The following is a 12837-nucleotide window of genomic DNA, read 5'->3' on the forward strand; positions in this document are numbered from 1 at the left end:
GCACTGTGAAATGCCATGACTCCAGAAAGCGCTGTGTTTAAATCCAAGAAAATAATGAAAATCAATAAATAGATGAGCCTAGGCCCTGCTGTTTTGCAAAACTTAATATAGAAAAGTGATGTTTGAAATTGCACAATTGATCCACAGTTTGAATGGAATTCTTCTGTGTGAAAGCGAACCAGTGATAATGAGCCCCTTCCCCAAACAAGCCCATTGGTACTGGATGCAGACTTGTATATTCGGTACAAAGGGAGTTTTTATAATAGACCCAGGTCCGCTTGCTACGCGGGTTTGGTAAGTTTGGTCAAGTGTAAACACTGTTTCTAAAACTCGGGAGCGGTCCATAGCACCGATCTCAGGTCCTACTATAATCTGGGGTCTAGGGTTTGCTTCTAATGAACACTGGTGCAGTATGTTGCAAGTGTAGAGTCTATCTGCTCCCGGTGCCACATGTGGGATTGCATGATTGGTTATTATTTTCACTTGCATGACTAAAAATCTCCTCCAATGAGAAGGGCTCATTGTTTGCAGCTGTTTCAGCACATTAAAATGCCATGACTGCAGAAAAACGCTGTTCTGGGACATTTGAGTGCTCGTATCCAAGGAAGATAATGAAACCTTTGCAGTCAATCCAGTGTGATACTGTTCGAAAGCAAACCAGTGATAATGAGACCCTCCCCCAAGCAAGCCCAGATTTGGTCCTAGGTGCAGACTTGTGTACCCATTCAAAGTAAATGAGTTTTATGTACTATGCATGCAAACAATATTAAAGTTTACAGATTTACTATTTGTCAGGCCATACAAGTCATGTATGGAAAGAAGGCTACAAAAACAGCCCATTTTGACTTGATCATGGTCATGGACCATGATGCCACAACCCAAAACCCAAATTTACATATGACCACCCATATAGAGTACAAAAGTTTTAATGTTGCCGTGATAGGGAGTACTGTTACTGCAGACAGTCTGTAGCAGTTATTGGAGTGGACGTTGTGGGGAAGATAATTGAACGCTGTGTCGTTCTGGCTGTCAGGAAGCCTAGAACTCAGAACTGAGTCCGTTTGCATACACTATATGGACAAAAGTGGTGGGACACCTCTTAATTATTGAATTCAGGTGTTTGATTCAGTTTAATTACCAAAGCTGTGTAAAATCGAGCACCCAGTCATGCAGTCGAGGAGTTGAATTCCATAGTGGAACAGTAATAGGAGCCACTGCTGCAACAAGTCGGTAAAATTTCTTCCCTACTAGATCGTCCACCATCCACTGTGAGTGGTATTATTGAAAAGTGGAAGCGATTTAGGAACCACAGCAAAAAAGTTAAAGAGCAGGGTCGGCAAATACTGAGGCTCATAGTGTGTAAAAGTGGCCACACTCTGCTGACTCAACAACTGCAGAGTTCCATAGGGGGACTAACTCTATATTAATGCCTATGGATTTGGAATGGAATGTATAACTGAAATAACTAGTTCCTGTAGGTGCAATGAGTAAGTGTCCCAATATTTTGGTCCATATAGCATATATCAATTTTAAACACAGCCTGTTTAATTCAGAGTAATAAAGAATGGTTTAAAAATGATCATGTAAAGAAATGATGAATAATTATGACTGTTTTTGTTTTAATGACTGTAGGTGGCCTAAATAATGAAAAATATAAAGCCTTTAACTTGCACTATACTGTACCATGTGCACTTTGACACATAAAAACATTCCAGTAATGTTCTGGATGCATGGATGTTTTTTTTTTTTTCTTCAAGAGACACGGTCAGGGATGTGGTGGGATGGGGGGTTCCCTTTTCCTTTGAGGAGAGCCACAGGAATGCTGGCTGTCTGCTGTTCTTGTGTGCCGCTCTGGGCACACCTTGCCTCGGCTGGCCAGCGTTTGTTTATCTAAGGTTCTTAGTGAAGGTTGCCTGTACCCACTACATCTGTCCACACACTCTCACATTAGAGACGTTACATTTCACACTCCGATGTGCAAATAGAGTGGCTTCAAGTACATGAAAATTTCATTTGGAGCCAGACTGATGGCCGGGCAGCGTTTAGCTGAATGTGTAAATTGGGTCGGTTTCTGGCAGGTTCTTCCATTGCCCCAAAGCGTTAGCCTTAAATAATTGGCTTTGTAGGCTGTGCTCCTTTCTGTTACGTAACCAAACTAATGTAAATTGAGTTCTTTTTTAATTGGCATTATTGCCCTTAATTAGTGCCTTATAAAGAAAAGAGGGAAAATGGCAGCGCTCCTCACCAGCCTCCCCTATTCTGTTCACTGACTGGAAAACCCTGGCACTGGCTTGATTTGAACCGAAGTCCCACTGTGACTGTGGAACAGTGGTTACTAATGATTATTCTGTCTGTGGAACGTTCCTGATCCAGAGCTGAGGAGATGTGGAGGGCATGTTTGCTAGAGAACCGCATTGGAGACTTGAAGACTAGGAGAAATAGGGCATCTACAACCTAAAAAAGCTCTGACCCTGAGTAGAATGTAAGAGATATTAGAAGGTCAGTAGATGACAAAGGTGAAGGATTCGGCGGGATGATGTGAAAGGAAGAACCAGAGAGGTTTATCAAGACATTCTTTGCTGTCTAGGTTCAAGATGCTTTTAAAAATGCTTCTGAGGATCACTTCCACAAAACCATGTAATTATATTCATTAGATTATGAAAAGCAAGAAACCACCCTAGATCAGCAGTGTTTCTTTGATATGTTTATCCATATGATCCAGGCTATTTGTGTGTATGTATATATGTGGCGCTCAGTTAGGGGAGTTGAAAGTCTGGAGGCTGATCTGCAGTGCTGTGGAAGGGCGAGGCCGCATCAGCACTGGCGCCTGCAGGATTTGGCTGTGGTGTCGTGGATTAGATCTGCTGATGCTGACTGCTCCTGCTGGTTGAATGAGATTAACCTGGTTTGTTCATTTTGGTTGAGGAATGTGGCAATACTGAGCTGGTGCAGTGAACTTAACCAACGTTCATTTTGGTCATTTTCATTAAATGTGGCTCAGATTGGGGCAGGGCAGTGTCTCTTACAGGCTTAGAGTTATAATGCCATGTGATTTCTAGCAGGATTTAGGACATTTAGTAAGGTGGGTAAGTGAAAAATGTGGTTTTTGACCAAAATGGTCCAGGTCTAGCTCAGCCATCTTAAGCAAAGTACATAAATGGAAACGTTTGACCTTTTTTGTTTGGTTGGTTTTACTTCAGATTACTGCACAGGATTAAGCTACTTGAAGACAGGGTTTAATTTGAGGCATGGTATCTGGCCAACAAAAAGGGCATCCTCCATCTCCCTTATCCATCCTCTTTGGATTAACGTCATTATGCGAGTTCGTATTGAAGTCTGTAGAATACAGATATCCAAAGCTCTATATCCAGAAATTCAAATTCTAGTATAAGAAATGTCCAAAATGTGTATTTTTTCCTGCTCTAACAAAGTTAAAATTAAGTACAGCTACAGTTCACTTTTACCCAGGTGTCAGAACCTACCATGCTTTGCTTTAAGATGCCATAAATTCATTTGTTCAGTATTTTAATTCACTGGTTGATGTATAAATAGTAAGTATGTGACTTCGGTTGCGGGCAAAAATGCTCAGTGGTGGTTTTACACGCCTATTTACCACCCTGTTATTTTGGCTCTAAATAAAACACACAGTTTTTTCTCCTTTTATGGTGGGCTTGTGGAAAAATGATAAGCCCTGATTTTATTGTCTGGTGTACATCATTGTGATGGCTTACAGTAGCCACATAGCATAGCATAGCTTAGCCTAGCACTGTCATAAGAGCTATTTTTTGTAGCTAGTAAATAGTGTTGCTATCTTCTTGGTGACCTCTTGCCATGATGTACTGTTAGCTAGCTAAATGGATTGTAGCCAGTTGGCTGGGTTAGCCTCACACCTGCTTGTTTCAACTACTTCCACACGGCGTGCATCTGTCCCCTAATCACATGACATGACGGGTCCCCTGCTTCATCCAGTTGGCCCTTGTAGTTGGTTAGTCCAGTCAGCCTTTTAGCATCTTAAGCAAGTCCCTTTGGCTTTCATGCTTCCTATGGTTGGAACTTTTCACTTCCCCGGTTGACCTTGCATTCTGTGCACCCCCTTCTCCTTTCTCCAGTCAGCCTAACGTTAGCTTTTAGCCTTTTATGCTGTCTTAGTCTCTGTGTCGTGCAGCGCACAGAAACCTAGGGACTGCATAATAGGAATATCAGGCTGAAGTATTCCCATGACGCAGCCCCTAGGCTTCTACATGCTGCATGCCACAGGCCTTTGGTTCCAGGCTATTTTCTGTCAGCCTGTCTCAAGACTGTTATGTAACAGTTTTTGGATTTTGGAAATTGGTTTTACAGCTTTTTACAGCAGTTTTTAATTATACTGAATTTCTTTTCAGTGTTTGGGGTTCACAGTATGTCACTTCCATTGATTAAACTCTGCCAAGGAATATCGAGTTTTCCATATTAGGGCACCTTTAAACTGGTGCTTGTGTGTATATTACCACCATCATGTTGTCTTGTAGCTCTTGTACTTGTGACCTTATTACCATTTAAAATGCTAGTTTCTCTTTTTATATTGTGTGGGCATTGCAGAATAACTTGGAATAAATTAAAGTTAATAACACTTCTTCTTTCTCCTATGAAGTAAAATCACCACTGGGGAGATTTGAGGTTTTCCTGAGCCAGTGTTTACATGCTTATGTAGGCTGAATACATAAGATTACCATGATGTGCACATTTCTCTGTCGCTCTTATAGGAGCTGAGATTCACTGGCTGCATTCCCCTATCCCAGCTGTCTCCCTGTCTCCTCTCTACCTGTCCGGAATGCACGCGGCCATCCTCAGGAATTCTCTCTCTGTCTCTCTCCCTCCCTCTCTCCCTCCCTCCCTCACTCCCTTTCTTTTTTGTTTTTCCTTCTGCTCTCTTTTCGACTTTACCCCAGACAGCTGTTACACTAAGGTTACAGTACACCTTCGGAGAGACTTTCATCTCATGTTTTTTATGACACTGTGTGAGTGTGTAGAGGTTTTAATTAGCTCGTTCCCAGACAGGCCCCAAGGCTGCAGCAGCGCCACTCAGTCTACTCTCTTTTCCTCCCTGTCTCTCTCTCTCCCTCTCTCTCTCACCCTCTCTGGTTTGCTCTCTCTCTGCCTTTCTATTCTGAAATCTAAAATGCTGTCCTCTCTCTCTTTTTCCGTTTCTTTCTTTCTGTCTTTTTCTGAAACTTTCTCCTTTTTTTTCTCATTCTGTATTTGACACACTCTCTCTCTTTCTCTCTCTCTCGCTCTCTCTCTTTCTCCCCTCAGCACAATAAGCCGCTGTACTCCTTTGAGGACAATGCAGATTATGTGTATGATGTCATGTGGTCTCCGGTGCACCCCGCACTCTTTGCCGCAGTGGACGGAATGGGTCGTCTGGACCTGTGGAACCTCAACAATGACACTGAGGTGAGCCCACATACACACATGTGCACACACACACACATTCGGCACACTCAAAACTCCACAGCCCCACACTTTCCCAGCTCAAGCTCTAGGCCACACTGACTTCCTGCAGCTATACGTACACACAGGTACTAAAGCTGCATAAAATGAGAAAAATAATACAGTTTAAATCAAATACAGTCATGCAGAAAAAAATTAGGACTCCCCATGAAAACATCTGGACATTTGATCTTCATTTTAACAATATTGAGAGATGGAGGTAATAGAACTCAAGAACTGAAGAAAAATAATCTGTAAAATGTAATTAATACTAATGCAATTTTCTTGTCAGGACAAAAATAGAACACCATCATAAGCACATCAGCTGCAGATGATTAGAACATGGTTATAAAGGATTGTGGACAAGCTTGTCCCCTTTTTTACACATTTTCTTCCCGATTTGGATCAGCAATTACCCAACCCTTGCAAATTCTCCCCCATCACATGCAATGCACCTGACACCAGGAGGGTGAAGACTGACACACACCTCCTCCAACAAATGCACAGCCAGCCATCGCCTCTTTTTCCAAACGGCCGCCAAAGCAAAGTCACCTGATAACCAACACACTCGGGAGGAAAGTGTCATGTACACTGCTCTGATGCATCGACCAGCAGATGCCAGTGCTGGCCAGCAGTGCACTGGAGTGATGTGGGGAAAAAATGCCATCTACCCACCCTGAAAAGAGCGAGGCCAATTGTGCCTCCTTGGTGCCCGGCTGCTGATGGCTAGCAGCATGACTGGGATTCTATCCAGTGATCCTCTGGTTGTAGTGACAGCACCTTATTCCGCTAAACCACTCAGGGCCCACAGGAGCCTGACTTATTCACAACCCAGATATTTTTTGTGATTTTCTCTTGATTGGTGAAGTGAGTGGTGTCACTATGGTGATATCCAGAGAGCCCTCTGAGAAGGTTGTAGATGCTGATGACTCTGGGAAGAGACTGGAAAAAGATCTGTCTGCTAAATCATTTAAAATAACTAGCAACCCAGCCAGCATGCTGATGTGGGGCTCACATGGGTGAATGTGGGCAAGATAAGTTCCAGGTGGGAAAGGGCTCTGAGTGGGTTTGTACATACTTTGTTACTGGGACCCAGATGGGCGTCGCAAGGGAAGCCCATTGTTACAGACCACCTTAATCTCTCATTGGTCCTGTCCAGGTGTACAACCCACATGGAGCCCCTGCTTAACCCATCCAGTTCCCATCACTGACCCTGGTGGGCATCCATATGTGGGGTCTACATGGAACCCGAGGACAACATGTCCTGGTTACCAGTTGGGCTAATCCATACAGGCCCCACATAGACATGTTAGCTGGGAACATGGCCAGGTCAGGCTGTGCTAGCCTGCCCAAGAGCAGATTACAAAATGCCTGAAAAAAAGTCTCCAGCAATCCCAAAATACCTTTATGGGAAGCTTGTGCCACAGTTGATGTCAGAGTACAGTACAGAAAGAGAAAAACTGAATAACGTTGACGTTTACGGGAGGTGGGTAAGGATGAAATGCTTGCTGTCAAAAAACAACACCAGGGCAAGACTCAAATTTTCCAGAGAACACCTAGAGAAAGCCATTCCAGGACTTCTGGAACAATATGCTTGCATTCACAGTTTAATTATTTAGGCATGGTAACAGAACACAAGGCACAAACCAAACAGAATTTGAGCACAAGAACCCATACAAGCCGTGGAGCATAGAGGTGGAAATGTCAGGGATAGGGACGCTTTGCTGCTGGACATTTTATGGTGAATGGTTATCAGTAAAGCAGACCAGCATTGCTATAACGGTTACCAAGTAATAAATTGTTCAATCCTAACACACACACACACACACACACACACACACACGAACACACACACTCTGGCTAGGCCAAAGCTGCATCAAAACAACAACAGGCTGCTCTCTGTGTGGGCGTTTCCCCACAGGCTGCCCCTAAATCAGCCCTCTGACAGCTCCCACCAAACTCTCCCCTAACGTTCCTCTCCACACACACACACACATACACACGTACGTACATGGTCTACAGTTTAATCACTCCGATGTGTGTGGATTCCACTCTCCCCAGCGCTCTGGAGTCGTTAGGTTCCCATGGGCCACAGCCCAGCTCAGTGGTTTAATCTGGTCCTCTGGGGTCACTGTACTTTAAGACCTCCAACAACTGCTCCAAATGTCTAAGAGATATCCAGCCACTGAGAGCCATCACTGCAGTCATACGAGACAGCGCTCCTCAATTCCGTGCTTAGTGTTTTTCCTGCTCTGCCACACTCCACTGAATACCTGATGGGCTTGTTAATTAGAAGATTAGTTCAGTCAGGTGTGTTAAAGCAGAGAAAACGCTTAACTGTATGTGACTGATACTCATCAAAACACCATACTGTCATCTGCATTCTATCCTCCAAATCATATGTCGTCATATTAAACCAAATACAAGTACAAACAGTAATTGTTACAGTATACAGCGTTAATACACAGTCATATCAGAATATTATCACCACCCCTGGCCTGGGACGTCACATGTGTCACATCTGGGATGCCACGTGACAGGGTTTGCTGCACATATAAATAAGTGAGCACACCAGACACTTGTAGCAGAGTGCAAAACGATTGCCATGGGCAAAAGACGCTGTTTGACTGATGTCCATAGGGCATGATAATAGGTAAATGGTGAAGGGTAGTAGCATCTCGGAAACCAGTTTAATTGGGGGATGTTCTATAGTCACCGCTGTAAAGGTGTACAGACAATGGACATGTCGGGCATTGAGTGCCTCCCAAAGTGGTGCCTTACATGCCGTTGAAACTAGAAGGGAATGCCAGCTTCAGCAAGTGGTTTGGCCTTAAGCTCAGAATATTAGGTCATAATATTGAAATAAAACCATGTACTAGTAGACGTAATTTTAGACAGCCTCAACTGAACGCACATTTTCATCTTAAGGACTTGAAAAGTTCATCATGCAGTTCATGCTTATGTGTGAATTATTGAAACAATTTTTTTTTTATATTTACTGTAGTCATATAGGAATACGACAAGTAGTATCCAGCAGCCAACTAGGTCTCAGTACATGTGGAAGCCTGCTGTAAAACATTCTTAGTGGCTCCTCATGAAGTTTGATGAGCTATAAATACATAAATTAATACCCTTCTAGATAAACGTTTGTATGATAATGTAAGATGTTTTATTTTTGCTGCTTTGATAAACACAGATGCATTCTGGAGAACAGGCACTGTATCAATGACAATATCTACAGTTAATTATGATATTTGCAAACAACCAGCACCAATCAGCAGCCCACTCCAGCAGGGTCTGGACATTCTCCACCTCACTTCTCCTGCGTCCCTGCTCTAGCTTCCATGCTCCCCACGTGTACTATACATTAGGCTTGGTATTACAGTGGCGTTTGGCATCAAACTCTCTTATCTGCGGGGTCTGCATTTTACCTTGATATGTGAAGTAATGTGATGCTCCCCTCTATGACAGTTTGCTTGTTCATAGTGAAATGATGAGCGTATAAACACTTATTCAGCTTGTAAGGATTTGCTGCTGTGAGAACAGTTGAGTGTATTTGTTGTCTTAAAGTTCTTTGTAATCCGTTCTTATAAGTTTATCACTTAGTCACTGCCTGTGTTAGCTTCAGGTATTTCTCTAAAGAAAGTTCACTCACAGCTGTACTTTACTCAGCTCTGTAAGTGAAGAAGATGTATCTTCTTGATTCGTTATGTAAAGTCTGTCACTTACAGAGTGATGGAAAGGAGCATTTTTGTGAGATTAGGTAGATTAGTAGGTTAGGAGCAGCAGCTGCACTAATGTGGTTAAGAGAAAGTTGAGCCATAAAGCAAAGCTATCCATTTACTGCTGAGAGGAGCCAGCTCAGGTAGTCCGTTCATCTGATAAAGATGTCCCTGGTGTACTGGGCACGACAAACTGGTAAGAGACCCAAGGGAAGGCCAAGGACCCACTGGATTAGACCTCCCCGCTGGCCTGGGGGCGCTTGGGGATCCCCAGCAGGAGCTGGTAGAACTCGCTGGGGACAGAGACGCCTGTGCCACCACAACCCTGAATTGGAGCAAGTGGATAAGATGATGATGACGATGATGATGATGATAATGACAACGAACCAGCACCTAATTCAATCGTGGGATAAATGTATCTTTACACCCCTAGGCTATTCACATAACAGGCAAGCAACTGTCTTTGATAAAGTGCTCCTGGCTATTCCTAATTCATTCAGTTTTTATAGACATGACACACATAGCCCTGATAGATAAATTCTTATATTCAAGTAACTCACACACACACAAACACTCACATACACACATACAGGCTGCTGTCTAACCGCCAACAGTTCTTTATCATCAGCTTATAAAGAAATTCACCCATAATGCTATTAACAGTCTGTGGAAATGCCTGGTTCCAATTTAGGCAAAGAGAAACACGCAGCCAGTTTAACCTTGCAGTTGACTTTTGGAGGAAGCTGCTCACTAATAGCACTCAGTCTGTGGTTAGCTCGTTTCAAAGCATGGGAGCTTTGTATTAGCCAGCACACACTGCTGAAGCTTCCATATTCATTCACGACATGTGTCGGGCTCGTCTCAGCTGTCACAAATAATAGACTGCAGTCTCTCTCTCTCTCTCTCTCTCTCTCTCTCCCAAACACACACACACTTACTTCTTGATCATCTGCCTTAATTTTCTCATAGTTCTTTTGAGTCCCACCCCGCCTGTTATGCTGGTTCCATGGTGGAGTGTGTTGTTTTAATGTATATTCTGCAGCGCTCCATGATGAGTTATGAGCTCAATTAATCTCCCATTAATCTCAAAGTATTCTGCTGGCTTCAGATCCAGTAACTGGGAAGGCCACTGAAGAGCACTGAACTTATTGTCAAGTTTGAAGTGGCTTTTGCCTTGTTATTGTCATGCCCATGCAGCCTCAGCTTTCTGTTCCTGGCAGACAGAGGTGAACCTGTGGTCTTCTGCTGTTGTAGCCTGTTCACCTCAAGGTTCCAAGTTTTATGGATTATGAGATGCTTTTCTGCTCACCAAGCTGCCTTATTGTAGCTTTTTTCAGCTCTCTTTAATCAACAAGGTGTTTCCACCTGCAGACATGCCGCTCACTAAATGTTTTTTTTTTTTCTTTATTGCACCATTGTCAGGAACCTCTACAGACTGTTGTGATAAAGATCCCATGAGATCAGCAGTTCTAGACATACTAAAACCAGCCCGTCCGACACCAACAATCATGCTATGCTCAAAAATTACGTGAGATCACATTTTTAACCCATTCTGATGGTTGATGTCAACAGTATCTAAAGCTGCTGGTCCATATCTGCATGGTTTTGTGCATTGTACTGCTGCCACATGAAAGGCTGAGTAGATAATTGCATGAATGTACAGGCCTTTCTAAAAAGTTGTTTGCAGAATGTATGCATTAATGCACTGTTATTAAAATGCATTACTATGATACAATACTATTAATAGAGTGTATTATTATTATATATATTATATGTATTATATATTTGCCTACTATTGTTACCAAATCGTTGTTGTTTTACTCATTTTATGCTACAGAAGCTCGGGATGCATTTACTTATCATTTTTGGTATTTCAATAGCGTGATGGTGTGTCAGCAAATCAGTGTTTGCGCTGTCTTGTGTGTGTGCAGGTGCCCACAGCCAGTGTGACCATTGAAGGAGCCCCTGCTCTGAACCGGGTGCGCTGGGCCTCTGGAGGTAAAGAGGTGGCTGTGGGAGACTCAGAGGGCCGTGTGTGGATCTACGATGTTGGAGAGGTATGCTGTAAATGTCCCATATCACAATAACAAATGATAATTATAACTGTAGTTTAAGGCCCTATTTTTATCTCTAATATTCATTTATTCACCTGTTGCCACTAGCACTGATCACTTCCTTTATTTGAACTCAGGTAGATAGCATAATAGATCATACTAAAGACACTTCCCTATCAGAAAGCTTCAGAGAGTCCACGTCTAGGCACTACATTACCACTGAAGTCTTTTAAGACTTTTAACGGTGTTACATTAAATTATTATTATTGTCTTATTTTATCTTATATCATATTCTGGTAGACTGGGGTTTTTTACCTGCCTGGACTAGCACACCATTTTATACCAGTATGGGTCCCTGGGCAAGACTGCTAATGCTACAATTACTTTTGTAACAGGACAAATTACAAATAGTAAATTCAATCAGTTATTGTTGTTGACCCAGAATTTCCATATCATTTGACCTTTTCTGTCATTTATCCAGTATTAACAGTAACAAAGAATGGCATTATATTTTGACTTTGTCATTAATCAATTAATAACAATAACAAAAAATGACATTTTATTATAATGGATAGTTTTGTAATGTATTGCAAACTGATGATAACACCATTGTATTTAGACTTTGTTATTTACCCAATAACAAAAAAAGAGGCATTTTATTAATACTATTTTATTAATACTATTTTATCAAGCATTAACAATAACAGATTTTCTTTTGACATTTTTGTAATTTATCAAGGATTGATACATGTAGACTGTCATTTATCTACTATTGACATTGGCAGCAAATGTATTTGAAATTTGTATCTTTATGAAGTATTACCAATAACAAACCCTCACAATTATCAAACATTCACAATAACACATTGAATTATGACTTTGTCATTTATCCCATATTGGCAATATTTTATTTTTCGATTTGTCTCTGAAAAAACAAAGGTTAGTGAAATTGAGATCACAGATTGTGAGAGTCAGACAGACAGAATATAAGTGAATATATTATGCATGCTTAGACACATTATTATATTAAGTGAAGAACTGCTGGACACTCATGCAAGCATTCACTGCTTATTTTTTTAACCTGCATTGATTTAGATGTTTATTTGCCAAGTGTGGCTGTTTGAAACACTGAGCAAACGCTATATTTGATTGTATTCCATGGGGATTTACCACAGATCAGCTTGAGTGAAACTATTACTTTTCAGGCTTCGCATTCTGCTGTACATCCGAGGCAACAGTGGGCAGAAGAGTTGCTGGCAGTGCATTAAAGCACCTCCCTGCGCTCTCTTTATGGCAGGCCCTTCCATTAAAGGCCTTGCATGTTTACTAACCTCTCGGCCTGGCCAGGCTTGTTTGGGTTTCAGTGCTTTTCTTCATCCCCTATTTTAAAACAGTCTCCACATGGCCTAACCACCACCACAGAGCAGCGAGCCGCCACGACTCCCCTGCTCACCGCGTTCTTTTCAGAATCTGGTTTCTGCCTTGTGTGTGTGGCAGGGCTAATTTTAGTCCTGCGTAGTGTGGTAATTGGAGAGTGTGCTGGTTGGGCGTGTGGTCTCTCTGGCTTGATGATAATGGTGGGTCATCAATAA

At 42.2% G+C, this 12837-nt stretch overlaps 1 protein-coding gene across 3 annotated transcripts in view; it reads left to right on the forward strand.

Moving 5' to 3' along the window:
* LOC140552124 (cytoplasmic dynein 1 intermediate chain 1) overlaps window positions 1–12837 on the forward strand; it is an 86231-nt gene that overhangs the window by 68868 nt on the left and 4526 nt on the right. For all 3 annotated transcript variants that reach the window (XM_072676123.1, XM_072676121.1, XM_072676122.1), the window contains 2 exons: window positions 5293–5433; window positions 11123–11248. In XM_072676123.1, the coding sequence (XP_072532224.1) occupies window positions 5293–5433; window positions 11123–11248 (267 nt within the window). The remainder of the gene's footprint in view (window positions 1–5292; window positions 5434–11122; window positions 11249–12837) is intronic.

The sequence above is a fragment of the Salminus brasiliensis genome, chromosome 3 (genome assembly GCF_030463535.1).
Source record: "Salminus brasiliensis chromosome 3, fSalBra1.hap2, whole genome shotgun sequence".
Taxonomy (NCBI): domain Eukaryota; kingdom Metazoa; phylum Chordata; class Actinopteri; order Characiformes; family Bryconidae; genus Salminus; species Salminus brasiliensis.